Genomic DNA, 17,424 nt, shown 5'->3' with positions numbered 1-17,424 from the left:
GGAATGCAGATGATCACTATTAGTAGAGTCAATTCAAAAACAACTTTCCCATTCTTCTCCTCACACCCCAGGGGACCTGCTGCTACCTGACTGATGAGTTTTTACTTTCAAAAGGAAGGCTCCTAAAGAGGAACAAACACATACTACCAGAGAGCTCACAAAAGTGGGCGAGGGCCCCTGTGTATCTTTAAGATTTTTTTTTTAAGCAGGTGATAGGGAGTATGTGGTGAGGCCATAGATTGCAATGTATAATCTGACCTAATGATGACTATAGTTTGAATCATCCATCCACAATGTTCTCATGTTCTAAGTGAGTTCTAGGCCACATAATAAAAAGTAAGAGTTTCTTGTGCTCCCAATCAATCAATAAGCATTTATTAAGCTCCTTTTGTGTTCCAGGGGGATACAGAGGGAACAAAAGTGAATTGTCCCTGACTTCAAAGGGCTTACATTTAAAATTACATTCTATCTTAGTGAAGAATGTACTCAAATCTAACTCCAGAGTCACAGAAGGGAATGATCTTTCACATATAGATAGTATTGAGATTCTGAAATAATTTCAAAAGAGAGATGAATCCAAGCCATTATATAAGGCTGAGATGCTAGGGGTGATCCTAGTCATAAGGGCAGAATAAATGACTCTCATTCACTGACAAAAATCTGCTAAGCTCTTACAGTGTGCAAAGCATTGGGTTAGGTGTTAGGGAAGATGCATGATATAGGGTAAAAGTTTGTGTAAGTGCTATAGAATGAAGTAAATATGGATTGTGCAGCATTGAGCATGACTCCATAGTTCTATAAGTGAATCCAGAAGCCGTTCTGCAATGAACCAAAATAGAAAGGAAGGGTCATGGCACTAGTGACTTGTTCAAGTTCATGGTCAGTAAGTATCTGAGGTCAAATCTGAATCCAGGTCTTCCTGACTCCAGGTCCAGTGCTCCTTCCACTGCACTACCCAGCTACCCAACGTGCATCTTCACTGATCATAGGATCACAAATTTAGAGCCAAAAGGGTCTGCAAAAGCCAATTAATCCAACTCCCTCCTTTTATAGACATCTGAGGACCATAAAGACAAAATGATTTCCCCAAGAACACTCCAGCAGTTAAGTAGGACATCTGGGATTTGGATCCAAGTTCTTTGACTCTGAATACTGTTTTTTCCACGAAACCGCACTGCCTTCCTCAAGGCATCTAAGATTAGTACCCTTTCTATTCTTTTTTCCAAAAGCAGGACACAGAAGGATGAAGTTAAGTTTAAGTACAGGGTCTAAAAGTCCATGAAGTGGATAATCACCTTTTGAAGCATTACAAGCTTGTCACAGGGCAAATTCTAACCTTCTGTAATCCCTCCTCCCCCAAGTTAAAATATTTTTAGTACTACTACAGAAAATACACCAAGATGGGCAGCTAGGTGGGGCAGTGGATAGAGTTGCAGGTCTGGATTCAAGAAGACTCATTTTCCTGAGTTCAAATCTGGCGTCAGACACTTACCAGTTGTGTGACCCTGGGCAAGTCACTTGACCTTGTTTGCCTCAATTTCCACACCTTTAAGATGAGGAAATGGCAAACCACTACAGTATTTTTGCCAAGAAAACCCTAAATGGGGACACAAAGAGTCAGACACAATTGAAAAATGACTGGACAACAACATATCAAGATCCACTGTCTTTTTAATAGTATTCAATTGTCTTTTTCAATAGTAATCGATAGTCTTATTCAATAATATTCAATAGCATTTCAATAGTATTCAATATTTTTCAATAGTATTCAATACTTTTCAATAGTACTGTACACTGTTAGTAACCTTCGATTTGGAATCATTAAGACTGGCTTCAAATCTGACTCTGACACTCAACAGAGCTATGAACAGGGGTCAGCCACCTTTTTTGGGCCTCAGTTACCTCATCTCTAAAATGGGGATCAAATTTCTATTACCTATCTCACAGCATTATTGTAAAATCTATTACAAACCTTAAAAGCACTATAGAAATGTAAGCTATTATATCCTCGCTGACTTCGTCGCTCCTAAACAGGCCAGGTGGAGCCATATAAGCTTAAGGAGACATGAGCCTGACCCAGCTTGGTGAGATTCCTCAATAAAACTAATGAATTCAGCTTGAGCTCAATTTCAGCACCTATTCTATTCTATTCCAGCTTAGTGAAGAATGTATTCTAACCTAACTTCAGAGTCACAGAAGGGAATGACGTTGGGGATGGAAATCATGAAATAATTTCAAGGATGAAGCAAAGCAGGACCATACAAATATGATGTTCCTAACATCATTGCTTTTAGTCTGTACTTATCCTCACATTTGATTCTCTACTATCTGCATAAATAGGATAGAGCAAAGGATGAAGTAAAGCAAGAGACTTACTGTTTTCCTACTTTTAGCTCAAGCAGGAGGTGACTGAGAGCTAGGCAGGTTCTCAAAAAACTCTATCATCCCCTAGCACCACAATCTGGAGCGAGAACTTCCTTGAAATACAGGGCTGTTGGCTATGGTTAGGGTGAAGTGATCTTCCTTCTAATTCACTGTCCTTGTAGCCCAAAGTCATAGCAACTATCATGAGTTACAGTTTCTGAATAGTTATATGAATGATCTCCAATGGAATAAACAGGAAGTGAGTGTAGTCATCAAAACTTAACTGAATGATTAGCAAGGGTGGGGAACCTGTGGCCTCGAGGCCACATATGACCCTCTAGGTCCTCAAGTGTGGCCCTGAAGTCAAAGGGCTGAACTTGAGGACCTAGAAGGCCACATGTGCCCTTGAAGCTGCAGGTTCTCCACCTCAGAGGGTAATCAACCATGGAACTTGACACCATGGCTTTACTTTTCATTAGGCAGTGAGCTAAAAGAAACTTGACAAACTTTGGTTCTCCCTTTTATTTAGGTTTCAGGTTAGAGAGGAGGGAGCTTCTTACATTGCCTGTACCAGGTGCAGGCTAGCTTGCTCGTATTTCTTTAACTTAACAATCTGATGGCTGGAAGAAGGGTGTGAATGTGACTAGCTAAGATGGGGCACTGCTAAGTTTGACAAGAATACAAAAAACATTCTGTGGATAAGGGGAAATCAGACTGGCCCTGCAAAGGTGACTTCAATTGCCTTAGAACTACTGCTGCTGTTCAGTCATTTCAGTTGTGTCTTATTCTTAGTGATCTCATCTGGAGTTTCTTGGCCATTTCCTTCTCCAGCTCCTGTTACAGATGAGCAAACAGGCTAACAGGGTTACATGACTTGCCTAGGGTCACACAGCTGGTTAAGTGTCTGAGGCCAAATTTGAACTCAGGTCTTCCTGCCTCCAGGCCCAGCACTCTATCTACTGCGCCACTTAGCTGCTATAAGCAGAATTTTGATGCTCTTTCTAGAACTGAGAGAGAGAAACAGTGGTTAGTTTTTTCTTTCCCATGGATTACTTCTTTTCCCAAGCTAGGTAAGCTTTTTCTCCCCCTTCCCTTTCCCATCAAATTCATGAAATCAAGAAGTTGCCATTTTCCTCTAGATATGGAAAAATCAGAGGTGGGAGGAAAATTACAACTGCATTAGATTTTGAATATTGTTACAACCATGGCTAAACCAATACGAGGATAAGAAAATTCCTAAGGGGCAGCGAGGTGGCGCAGTAGATAGAGCACCGGCCCTGGAGTCAGGAGGACCTGAGTTCAAATTTGGCCTCAGACACATAACACTCACTAGCTGTTTGACTCCGGGCAAGTCATGTAACCCTAACTGCCTCATTTAATGAAAAATTCCTAAAACAAAAATGTTTCTATTAATCAGATGGTTGTTGTTATTTTCGATTTTGTTTTGTTTTGAAACCCTGGGGTTTGGATTTCCTAAAACATTTACCTTCACTGCTCTTTGGGAGTTAGGAGAGGTAGAAGAAATACGTATATAAATTCAAGAAACTGCATAACTACAACCAGAGAAAATTTCAATGTTTCGAGTTCCTCAAATGACCCAAAAATACCTAACAGTACAGATACTGTGAATTAAAATTAAAAGCAGAAATCAATTTGAGTTGGATTAGTCAAAAATAAATTGGTTTCTCAAACAGAATAAAAACTTCCCAGAATACTAAACAACACTGACTTTAGTTTTTATATATATATATATATATTATATATATATATATATATATATATATATATATATATATATATATTTTTTTTTTTAAAGCAACAACATTATTATCAGCAATTTTTAAAATAAGCAAGGAAGGTATCCATCTCATTGGACTAGATATTCCTTCCTCCTCATCATTCTGAACACTTCTGCCCATGAAACATCATCTGACCACTGAGTAGGGAACATATATTATTCACATCTAATATAAAATTGCATCTAGATAGCCTGTATACACATATGGATATGAAATACCATTAGCAGCAAACCAGACTAAATTGTTAAAATGAGAGGATACTTCACTTTGCTGATGGGAAACTCTGGCCATGCTTCTCAGTATTATGGTGCTCTTGTGTTTTTCACACGAATACAAAAAACATAATTTAAAAAGGAGGCCAGACATACTATGAATCCAAATATGACAACCAGCACAGAAAGATGAAATTTACATATTCACCTGCTGAAATATACATTTATACATATATACACACATACATATGTATGTAAAAAATATTTTCCTTTTAAAAATACTATTTAGAAAAGGTGTGTAATGGTAGTGTAGGTAAAAGACCGACTCAGGTATTAACCCCACCAACATCAATCTTCTCCCTCAAAAATACATCACAAAATCATAGATTTAGGGAATACATACATGGTGGGAGAAAGGTAGTAGACAAAGTGACTAAAGTTGCAGAAATGTCGATCTTAATAAAACTTTTCCATTTTAAAATTTTGCTCCAATTTTTCTAGAAACTTCCAAAACATTTCCTGAGTGAGCTCTCTATCTGTCTCTGTTTTTGGAGGAGTTGCATCTTCAGATTGTGTATGCAGATATAAAGAAATCAGGAGGCATGCTAAAGCGGAGAAAAGACAAAAGAATAGCAGCCTGGGAAAGAAGGAGACTTACCCTGATCATCATTTCTCTTTCTATAATGCTGTCCTCTAGAGAAAACATTTCCGAAACAGGTCTCTCCTTTACCGGTTCTTTCTTGACCCGTTCCTTTACACTTGTGAGGTCAGGTTCTGAGATTGAAGGGCCAAGAGAGGACCCATTGATGGTAAGCTGGTCAGGTCGGGATACACTGATGGCTTTGGTGGGTCCTGGTCTCATGACTCTAGTTCTTGCAATGACTGCAGACACACTCGCTTGATCTTGTCTCAAGGCTCCGTTGCTAATACTTTTCCTTGGTCCTGGATACTCAGGGGGTGGTTTGTTAGGGATACGGGCCAAAGCAGCTTGCAACTGAGCACTATACCTCACATTCTCACGGAGTGGGGGGATGCGAGGAACTGCTTCAGGAGTCTCTTCTTCCTCTTCACTCTCACTACTATGGATTAGCATTGTGGCATCGGAGGAGGTCTTCTTGTGATGGAAGTGGGGGAGCTGCTCCTGTACATCATGGCTAATCGTCATGTCCTCTGGTTGCATCTGTTCACGCAGGGTATTACGACGAGGTATCGGGGCGTTGAGTGTCTTCAGGGCCATAGCTTCAATTCCACGCACCATGTTGCTGATCACTTCTAGACTGTGGCGCTTATTTACAGTGGTATGGCGCTTGTTGGCTGTCAGGGGCTCGCTGACCTCTTGGAGTGACTGGTGCACCACTGGTGAGCTATCCTCTTGGAAAGTCTTCACTGACAACTGGACCTTCCGAGTGACCAGATCAGGGCTGCTGCCACTGACATATCTGTGTCGGTGGCTGGCGAGATCTGGTGTGCTGGTGGCAGGGCGGGGCCGGGGGTAAGGGGGTGGTGGCCGGAAGAGATAATTCTTGAGCATATGAGCTGTGTTGTAACTGTGGTTATTTTGCAGTTGCATGTTGGCCAGCTCTGGGGTGCTCACTGTATGGGATATGGCACTAGGTACCTTCTTACTGTACACAGTCTTATTATTTGGTTTCATTTGGTCAGCCCGGCCCACAGGTTTGTTGTACCCTCCATGTGGCACATAAGGAACAGTATAAGGATGTCTCTCCCTTATTTCAGGTTGACTGTAAACCAGGTCCTCTGGCTGGTTGTAAGCATGAGTATTACCAAGGTTGAGATTCCTAAGAGATTGGCTCTGGCTGTCCACAGGCATAACTCCCCTCTTCATCTGCCGCATCACTGTTTCATAATCGGGAGTTGGCCGGTACGATGGGACAATGATTGCACTATGTCGGTGGCTAGGGATGTAATCAGCCCGCATGATGTCACTCCCTGGGATGCTGAGATTGGATGACACTGGAGAAGCCTGGATGAAGTTCTGGGAGCAATTGAGGGAGTTCCCACTGTGGGCACTGCAGACGCTGCCATTTGTAACAGTACCATTTAAGTAACTTAAATCCATTGCACACCGGTCCAGGCTGGTCTGGGATCTGCAGTAGAAGGCTTCTTCATTCCCATGGAAAATGCTGTCTAGAGTAAAGGTTATAAATAAGACATATGAATTTGCTAGACTAACATCCATTTGATGTCTTCTCATTCACCTGGACATGCTCTGATAGAGGGAAATAAGGAAATAAACATATACAACCCCAAATCCCAACCCATGTGCCAAATATTAAAGAAAAAAACTGCTGCTGTCCTGGTAAAGATAATCAACACCCAGAAGCAAAATTATAAAACACTCCAAATGAAAGGCAAAACACGATCCTAATCAAGGAAAAATGCTGAATTCAGACTCACAGTCCCTTGGCTAAGTTCGCCACTGAAGCAAGACCTCAGCTCCACGTATAAGCTTAGTAGTTAAAGGACTTGCCTTGTGTGGGGCAGGCCAATTGGCTGCTGAGATTTCTCTGCTGGGAAAACCTTAAAAAATACTATGGAACTAAAACTTTTGGGTAAGACTCATGTTGGAGTTTTCTCTGAGATGCCTATCTTTCTTAGCTACAAGGGCAGTGTCCCTGTAGCGCAAGGGAACGTGGAGTGGGGATCAAAATACTAGAAAATAATGAAGCAATTTAGATAATAGATATAGCTATCTAACTTTGATGGTCTATACTGAGGAATAAGAATTAAAATCCCTTCTTAGGCCGCTCCCCTTTACGATAGGAACAACTACAGAGTAATCCAAGCAAAGATGCAAACTTAAAAGCAAACTCAGATAGGAGAGAAAAAAGTCAGGTTTTTAAATTGCAGATACCACGCCAGACATCATGGGTAAGTGGCATGAAGGAACAGAAGACAATCAATTACCGATCAAATCACTGAGCATGTTATCTCTGAGAACAGTGGGGTTCATCAGGGGCTCATCATCTCTGTACATATAAATATGTATATATAAATATCTATCTATCTATCTATCTATCTATATCTATATATCTATATCTATATATCTATATATAAAAGAGAGGGACAAGGGGCAGGTAGGTGGCACAGTGGATAAAGCACCGGCCCTGAAGTCAAGAGGACCTGAGTTCAAATCCAGCCTCAAATCAAACACTTAACACTTACTAGCTGTGTGACTCTGGGCAAGTCACTTAACCCCAGTTGCCTAAAAAAAAAAAAAAAGAGAGAGAGAGAGAGAGAGAGAGAGAGAGAGAGAGAGAGAGAGAGAGAGAGAGAGAGAGAGAGAGAGAGAGAGAGAGAGAGAGAGAGAGGGACAAAATGCTATCTCTTTCACAAATCAAAAACTCTGCTATTTACTATCTGTGTATCTTAGGAAAGCTCTAAGACTCAGGTTCTATCCTCATCTATTAAATAAGGGGGCTGAATTACTGGACTTCTAAAGTCCTATTAGGATCTAACTTTATGAACCTAGGAACTCCTATAATCCTGAATAACACAGACTGAGTATTTATAATATAGACAATATGGCTTGGAGGATAAAACGTGGCCCTTGACATCAGGAAGACCTAGGTACAAATTCCACCTCAAACAACAGCAAGGTGAACGGACCCTGGGAAACTCAGTTATCACTTGTCTGACTCAGACAAGTGCCTAGGACTTATCTAATAATTCACAACGGACTTGTAATCTGCAGAAGTAGAAGGAGTTCTTTTAATGGAAGTTCCCACATGCTAATAAAATCACATATTATATAAACATAGATTTTAAGATGGAAGAGACTTCAGAAGCCATCTAACCCAATCCTTTCATTTTACAGATGAGGAAACTGAGGGTTAAGTGACTTTCCTAGAGTCACAGAGGTAAGTAAGAACAAGAGCCAAGATTTGAATCCAAATCTTCCTACTCTAAATCCAGCACTCTTTCCAAAGTAACACAATTTCTCCTGATCCTTCCACTTAATAAGGCAGACTTAAACCAAATAAATTAATACCTTTTTTCTTATTATATTCTATAATTTCTTATATTTATTTTTCCTTTTAAACTACACAATCATAAGCCAGAAATACCTTGGGAAGTGTGAGTTTCAGTGTAGTGTTCTCCGCATTGGACATGCATAGGAGGCAAGATATATGGCTGTTGTCTTGGCTGAAACAAAGAACATATAAAACACAGGAAAAATCTCAGCAAATGAAAATTATCTATTTTAGAAGACAGGGTTAAGATCGGTGGTCGACTCCATCATCCAGAGTTCATTAATGGATCCTGCCCTTGGCCACTACTGTTTGCTCTTTTTTGTCTTTGCCCACCCTTCGACCCTACTGCTGCTTATCAGAGCTTCCATTTCTCTCCTATTCAGTGGACTGGGAAAAAGAGAGTAGAAGTGAGTGTGTAATAAAAGGTATTACTAGCTTTGGTCAATAGTAGATGGTGTGACTTTCAGACATGGAGGTAAAGGACTCAAAGTCCATAATGAGGCGTGTGTGTGTGTGTGTGTGTGTGTGTGTGTGTGTGTGTGTGTGTGTGAATATACACAGAAATTTATTTTGTTTTCCAGCTCTTGGGGTACTACGCTTTTCACCTGTAAAGTTAAAGTGTTAGGTTAAATGATCTTTAAGCTTGTTTTTGTTCTAAAAAAAAAGAAGCATAACTCTATATTATTATTTTAAACAAGAGTTTTACTGGTATTATTAAAATGGTGATTGTCTTTAGAAAGTAGCAGGAACTAGGAAAGCTAAAAAAATCAAAATCAAGAGATACCACCTTTTGCTTGCATTGCTCATTCCATACGTGTCTAGCAGTGGAGCTGAAAATAGGAACTCTCTACCATTTCCTTGTTTCTTTTGTTTTTAAAAAGCGTAAGGACAGAGATGGTGAACGTTCAATGAAAAAACAAAGAAGAAAGTAAAGGCAAGGAAAATGGAAAAGAAAAGAGAGGAAAGCCAATAAAGAATGGAAGTTGATAAAATTTCCTTTTGGGAAAGGAAGTAGATGACAGCAGCAAAGAAAATTTGTTAGCAGTGCTAAACTTATTCATGAATATCACTGGCTGGTTTGGGAACCGAAAACTCAAAAAGCATTTTTCTACATCTTTAGAAAAGTGATTCAACTTTTAACTTGTTTCTATGACAGCAGGGCATGTGATATGTCTGGTTTTCATGAGTATAAAACATAGGTGAGAAGACCAGGACTTACTGAATCTTGGGTCTACTGCTTGCTACAGATGTGGCTTTGGGCAAGTTACTTTATATACATGGGTCTTGCCTTCATCTGTTGGAGAGATATCATGGTATAGTAGAAAGACTGTAGCTTTGTAGTTAGAGGACCTAGATTCATAGCCCAGCTCTGGCTGTCTGACCTTGGCTAAACCATCTCATCTTTTTAGTAAGCTGTCTCCTCATCTGCAAGATAAGAGTTTGGGGCCAGATGATCTCTTAGGTCCCTTCCAGTTCTAAATCCAATGATCTTATGACCTAAAGTGAGAAATCAGCAACCCTATTTAATGATAATAGACACAAGAGGGAAATGAACTTGGTCTTGTTTTCATTCCTATCAGTGAAATGTTACAAGTTAACTGACATGAGAAAGGGGAAGCTGTGAATCATGTTTCCTTATAGGCTTAGGTTATCAGGATCAAATAGGAAGGCCCTTAATGTTTTTATAAATAAATTTAAATATAAGATCAGATCAAGGGATAAAATAGTTGCTTGGCCTCCCATGGTGCTTCATGAACTTTTTTGGGAAATGATCTCACTGATTCAAACACTGAAATGTTAATGACAGGAAAAAGGAAAACAATAATAAAGGATAGAATTATTTTTCAAACAATACAACATTATATATCTAATGGTAGCCTACATGACAAGTTTAAATTGATACTCCAGGTTTTTAAGTTGCTAAAGGGTAGAGAAGCTTGGTGGCACAGTGGTTAGAGTGCCAGGCCTGGGGTCATGAAAACTGATCTTCATGAGTTCAAATCTGGTCTCAGACACAAGCTGTGTGACCTTGGGCAAGTCACTTAACCCTGTCTGCCTCAGTTTCTTCATCTATAAAATGAGCTGGAAAAGGAAATGGCAAACTACTTCAGTATCTTTGCCAAGAAAACCTCAAATGGGGTCATAAAGAGTAGGACTCCAGTGAACAACAAAGGGTAGGGACAATGTCTACACTATTTAAAACAATGCCTATTAGAGCATTTTGCTCATCTGGATACTAAGCAATTACTAAAATAAAAATATCTTTGGCAACGCTAAAAGAATAAGTTTCTTCCTTCAAGCAAACTTTAAGCAAACTTCCCTTAAGCAAACTATTTTGCTAACGATGTCTCGATGAATATGCATACCTTGTAAAGAAAAATCAAATTTTATTTAGAGCAGACCATATATGGGGGGGGAGGCAATGAAAACAAAAAAATGCAACCTTGACCTAAAACAAACAAGACTATAAACTCTAAGAAAATCAAATGGTAGACCTAAAACAAACTCTACCACTGTTCTCTAGTATTTTCTATCTAGAAAACACTGGCATGGCCAGATTTCACGCTGTATGTAGTAGCTAGATGTTTTGGTTTTTGTGAGAATTTGTAGTCTCAAAAAATACAACATAGAGCACAATGTATCTGCTGCAATCAGAATGGTATATCTTTATTCTAGTGACAAGGGGAACAGTTTAAAAATAAGAAAAGGTAAGTGTAAGTAAAAGGAACATAAAGTAGTTTAGGGGTAGGGGAAAAAATGAAAATTTTGTTTGCAAACCAGTCTTCTATTCATAGGGAAACATATATCATTCCACTTTATATCTACTATTCCAACTAGCCATCTAACATCCTTTAATTCATTTATCTATCCATTCAAAAAACATTTATTCGATTGTATGCTAAGCCTTATAGTGGGGGAAAAGGAAATTTAAAAAAAAAGGACATCACTCCCAGTTTTTGTAGAACTTAGTGAGGGGATATGGTCCATATCCATAGAACAATAAAGGAATGTCAAACCAATGTAAATTTAGAGAATCAAAATGTAGCATAAACTATATGTGTGCTGAAGGAACACAGGATATTCATGTTGGAATGGGATTAGTCAGATTTCTTGAAGGCAGAGAATCCTGATCTAGATCTAACAGGAAATGATAGACATGGAACTCTAGCACATTGTGACAAAACAGACAACTGTCTTCTTTTTTTAAAAAAAAAAAAGATAAAGAAATGCTAGACCATGTTATGCCATATACTGAGCATCTGCTGCCTTTGATGGAAAATTGTAAATAGTTGCTCATTTGAATTGATAGAGTTTCCTCAGTGGGAGCTCCCCATCCTAATGAGACTATCACTAATGAGGTCCAGACCAAATTCAATTTTCAACTCCATCAGTGAGATGACTTGATAATGACAATGTTCCACCTACCAGTGATGACCGGCTCCAGGTGGGTTGTCGTCTAATGGGAGGAGGAGAACTTGACTGTCTGCATGAAAGATGGAAAGATGAATGCAGTCTCATATTAGGTACCAAGTTTGAAGAGCAAGTCTCATTTGTGAAACAATACTTAGACAGAAATAAGAAATTCTGAAATAAACATCAACTCTCTTGTCAAAAAATGGCCTAGGAGTCTTATGGAGGCAAACAGAAAACCTTCAAAGCATTACGGAGCTAAACGCTAAGATAAGCAAGAGAAGCACAGGTTGAAAAATACTAACACAGCCAGAAAGGAGGCTGGAATAACCAGACACATGCGGACATATAACACTAAGGTAACAGGGTAGAGAAGAAAAGTTATTAAAGAAACAATCCCTACAACAATGAGGCAGAATGGTGCAATAGAAAAATAACAGCTAACAATAATTATAGCTAGCATTTATATAGCACTTTTGGGTTTGCATAGCTCTTTACAAATATATAATTTGCATACTTGTAAATAGTAACAAATTTACAATCATATTTCATCTTATCCTCACAACAACCCCAGGTGCTATTATCCCTATTTTACAGATAGGAAAATTGAGGCAGGCAGAGTTTTTTTTCCTTCTTCAGTGACTTGCCCACAGTCACACAGTTAGTTAAGTGTCTGAGGCTATATTTGAACTCCAGGTTTAGTACTCTATCCTCTGTCCCACTTAACTGGCACTAAAAGAAACGGATCTTGTACTTAGTTGACCTGGGTTCAAATCTCAGCACTGCCTCTTATAACCTGTGTGACTTTGGACAAGTCACTTAGCCTCTCTAGCCTTCCACCTCTTTATCTATAAAATGGGAGGAACAGAATAGATGACCTGTAATGTCCCTTTTGGCTCTAAATGTATGATCTTAAGTTTTAAATTTAGCAATGGAGATATTTATGTGTAGATAAATCCAAAATTTTCATCAGTTTCTTCTAAATTAATTTTTAAATCAATTTTACTTAATTTTTTTAACTGACAGTAAATTATGCTATACTTTCCACTTGAGGAAAAAGCCAGAGAAAAACACAAATGGTGACACCATCACTTTAAGGCAAAGTCTGAAAAAATGGCTGAATTAATGTGGCAGGAGAACCAGCTTACAAAAGGTTTTCTTGGTTCATATCAGCTCACTAGAGTCATTGGCAGAGCTCTTATTAAATGCAAGGATCAATTTAATGAATTAATTAAAACAGGAGTATAGGTTCAGATGCAAATATAAATGGAAGCTGTTTCAGAGAGATAACCTTAATACTGAGAGACCTAGGGGTGGGCAAAGGGTGTCTTCTAAGTTGTGTTTGTTTCAAATGGCAGCTATAAAATTCCTTTTTTCCCCCTTAATTTGCCTCTCTTTGATCTGCCTCTCCCCCAATATCCATTGGTAAGCTTCATTATACACTAAACACTAGAACAAATACACAAATACACAAATATATATGTATATATATATAAATGCACACATGCTCCCATACATATTATGTAAGCGTATGAGTACGTGTATGTGCATACATGTGTGTACATATATGCAAATATGTACGACACACATGCTTATGTCTAAAATACACATACATGCAACATATATGCAAGCGTATGTATACATATGCATTTTGTGAGTATATGCATGCATATCTATGATCCCCAGTTAGCTAGCACCCGAAGGTGATCAACTTTCACAAAGGCAGTGACTTGTGATAGCTGGAATGAAATGAATGAATGGCTTTTAATGTGTGGAGGGAAAAAAACTTTGCCCTGACCTAAAGATACAGTTACAAAAGCAACAGAGACTCCTCAGCAGGGATTGCTCGGGGCCAACATTTTCCAGACCCTTGATTGTGTCCACTGGGGGATTGTGAAGGCAATTGCTCATTCTGCATTTACTTTCCTGAAGCTCTAGGATACAAAATTAGACGCCCCATATTTCTAGGCTCCCAAATTGCTGCCTGCTCCCTGCTGACAAACTTCTTTTCAAGACAACCATAGTCAGGGTAATGACAGTATGAGTCCCCAGCATGCTGTTCCCGAGGTCAGGTCATCCTGAAGTTGCCTCATCAGACTCTCCCTTATCATCCTTATTTCCAAGAAGAAAAAAAATTAAAAAATATGGATTTGTGCCATCTATTAGAGTCTTGTAAGCTTTCCTCTAATTACCCAGGCCTCTCATTTTCAGTCAGATGACATGACCCAGAGGCACATGCAGGGGCTAGCCAACTGTGTAAGTGAAACTGTGATGAAGATGACAGGGGCTTCTTTTCTTTCAAGTTGGCTCCTCACTTCACAACACACTTCTGAATATACTCCATGCTTGACACTGAGGCACCCTAGGAAATTCTGAACAACTCAGCTACTCCAAAATCAGGAAGTTTGTTGGTGGAGGTGGAGTGGGGTGGGGGAGGCTGGAGAATGAAGTTACAGGATGCCAACGCCTAAAGCAAGAGGGTATAAAAGGAAGGCTAACACACAGAACAGTCTAAGCAGTTAAGCTCATAAAATGAATTTGTTTTCCACTCACATAACCTCACACAGATTAGACAAGAATTGACCCTGAAAGTTCTTGACTTCCTAGTGTTGGCCTGCTCTTTAACCCTCAAGGGAGCCAAGGCTACATGTTTACTTACTCAGTACAGATTTTGTTCTGCTTGTAAAACTTGTGTCTTGTAGCAAACAATCGAGAAATGTATTTGGCATTTTCAATATCATCCTTAAAAAAACAAACAAACAAACAGAAGACAGGGAGGAAAGTAAACATTTATTTGATTACACATACATTTCATTATGGCTACCTTCAAAAGTACATATGACAACACATATCCCCTGTCCCCTAACCAAAAAGTCTTACCATGGGAAATCTAGTGGTTGCTGAAGGAACTGTTACATATAAAGCACTAGGCTCACATGCTTCCATCAGACTGCCTCAAAAATAAGGATGTAAACACACAGTACAAACACTAGCCATCATGAAATTTAAGGCAGAAAAGTGAGGCAGGTAAATTCTAAGACCTAAGCCAGGAACTCCATGGAAAATCAGTTAACCTACTTATTTCAGATTAGCCCCCTGAGGCACAGTGAAAAAAAAAACCCATCATAGTTCAGGTCAGCTAGGGAAAGCAAATATGGTGTAACCTAACTAGGGGATGACCTGATAAAGCCTGTAACTGGAGGAGGATGGGTACAAGTGAATGTGGCACAGCATAGAACATGATCCATTACAAAGAAGGAAGAGTTCAGGAATCCTAAGTTTACAAGTTAGCTATAGTACCTGGAATGTCATAGATAGTATTTTTATGGTTACTGAACCTAAGCTTCAGTAACAATACACTTGGAGGCAATGTCTGTAAAGAAGGCAGGTACATCCCACCCTTTCTACTCTGTCTTTCTGAATGTAGGCTTATTAGCTCATGACAAGAGAATCCACTGAGTTTGGAATTCAAATGATAATTGAATTTGATTTATTATACACCTACTACAGGATGCTAGGCAGCAACTGTGCTAGAAATAAGGATTCAAAACAGAGCATGCCCTAGAAGTTCCATTCTACTAAAAGCAAGAGTTTTAGTCTACTATATCTGCCTTGAAAGAGCAGTATTGTGTGAGTTGCTTACCGTATGAAAGAGGGCTGTTTCTTCCTTGTTGATTAGCTCTAGCAGGATGGTAGATTTGTTATGTGTGATATTGCCAATATCATTCCACCTAAACAAAAAAGATATCACTAAGGTTTAACCAGAGATGCTTCCAGGTAGCATCAGAAAATAATTGTATTTATATGGTAATTAAAAGATTGCCAAGCCTTTCACATACATCATCTCATTTAATCCTCATGATAAACCTGAGAGGTACATGCAAAATATTCGCCTGATTTTACAGACAAATAAACTAAGATGAGAGAAATTAAACAATTTGCTCAGGATCACACAGCTAGTAAGTATATAAGGCAGGCTATGAATTCAGGTCTTCATGATTCCACATCTAGCATTCTATCTTCATGATTCCATATCTAGCATTCTATCTACTATATCACTTATGCTGGCAATATGTAGTCTCATTTTAGAAAACATATTTGTAAACTGAACATTGTGTAATTATTATAATGGCCAAGCTTGGCCCAAGAGAATAGATAAGAAAAACTGTACTTTGGTAGAAAAGGCATTGGTGTTAATGCTGCATATTGTGTTAGATGTAGGCAACGTGCTGGTTTGTTTTGCTGAGGGTTTTCTTGGTTTTTGTTTTTAATCTTTATAATCAGGCAGGGCAGCTAGGTGGCACTGGGCTAGAGCACGAGGCTTTCAATCATAAAGCCTCATGAGTACAAATCAGACAATTAGTAGCTGTATGATCCTAGGCAAGTCACTTAACCCTATTTGCCTGAGTTACCTCATCTGTAAAATGAGCTAGAGAAGGAAATGTCCAACCACTCCAATACCTTTGACAAGAAAATACCGAATACAGTCATGGAGAGCTGGACACTACTGAAGTAACACAATAACAGATCAAGGGAAGGCTTGCTGGGTAGAGAAAGGAGAGGAGTATATTTGGAAATGAATATGATGCAAAAGGAAAAGGCACTGATTTCTTTTTGAGAAATAAATTTTATGTTACTAAAAAAGAAATTAAAAGAAAACCAGATCTCTGATTCTTCTCCAGCACATTCCCCTCCCAAAATACTTTTTAAAACATTTTCTTCAAAGAAAGCTAAATTGTTTTTATGGAAAATCATGGCTGTCTTAAAGCAGAAAAAAATTAGATGACAGGGTTAGATTATCTCAAAGATCCCAGTTTTGGGATGCTAAATAAATATATATTTACTCCATACAGCAAGAAATTCTTAGTTCTATGATATCCAAAAACAGTTTACTGGAGTGTATGACTCCTGTTATTAATCTTAATAAAGAAGTTGGAAAAGATAATATCTGTAGAATTAGAAGGGATCTTAGAGTCCGTCTAGTCTAAACCCCTCATTTTATAGACGAGGAAACAGAGATCCAGTGGGATTCAGTGCCTTGCCCACGATCACACAAGTAGTATGGATAAGAGGCAAGATAATAATAGTTAGCACTTCAATAGAACTTTAAGGCTGCAAAGTACTTTATAAATATTATCTCATTTTATCTCCACAACGACCCTGGGAAATAGGTGCCATTATTGACCCTAGTTTATAAATTAGGAAATTGAGGTGGACAAAAGTTAAATGACTTGCCCAGTGTCGTATAGCTAATAAGTAGCTGAGGCTAGATTTGAACTCAGATATATCCTGACCCTAGGCCCAGCACTCTATCCACCAAACCACTTAGCTGTCTCTACAATTTGAATCCAAGTCCACTGACTCTACAGCTAGTGAACTTTCCACCACACCATTTTGCTTCCCCTCCATGGCCATCTAGTTCTACTTAAATAAGAACTGAGTCTACCACATAACAGACAGAATTTCTTGTGCTTTGTTTTTAACTATCCTAGATTGAAAAAGCAGATCTTTCCTAAAGCCTTCTGTGTTTATTTATTCCTTTCAACCACCTTCTAGGAGGTTCTTGCTTTTTAATGATGGATAGACACATCATTCAGTCATGACTCTACACTATGTGTATCTAACCAAAAGAATCCACACTAA

General features: G+C 38.8%; 1 protein-coding gene across 2 annotated transcripts in view; it reads right to left on the bottom strand.

The window, feature by feature from the left end:
• Positions 1-17,424, bottom strand: part of PTPN14 (protein tyrosine phosphatase non-receptor type 14) — a 259,512-nt gene that overhangs the window by 40,761 nt on the left and 201,327 nt on the right. For both annotated transcript variants that reach the window (XM_021007778.2, XM_021007777.2), the window contains 5 exons: positions 15,425-15,512; positions 14,441-14,523; positions 11,797-11,854; positions 8,464-8,542; positions 5,034-6,523 (listed from right to left, as the gene is read on the bottom strand). In XM_021007778.2, the coding sequence (XP_020863437.1) occupies positions 5,034-6,523; positions 8,464-8,542; positions 11,797-11,854; positions 14,441-14,523; positions 15,425-15,512 (1,798 nt within the window). The remainder of the gene's footprint in view (positions 1-5,033; positions 6,524-8,463; positions 8,543-11,796; positions 11,855-14,440; positions 14,524-15,424; positions 15,513-17,424) is intronic.

Source organism: Phascolarctos cinereus, unplaced genomic scaffold (genome assembly GCF_003287225.1).
Source record: "Phascolarctos cinereus isolate Bilbo 61053 unplaced genomic scaffold, phaCin_HiC Scaffold_5;HRSCAF=322, whole genome shotgun sequence".
In the NCBI taxonomy this organism is placed as follows: Eukaryota; Metazoa; Chordata; class Mammalia; order Diprotodontia; family Phascolarctidae; genus Phascolarctos; species Phascolarctos cinereus.
Note: the sequence above shows the minus strand (reverse complement) of the source record. Positions and strands in the feature narration are given on the sequence as shown.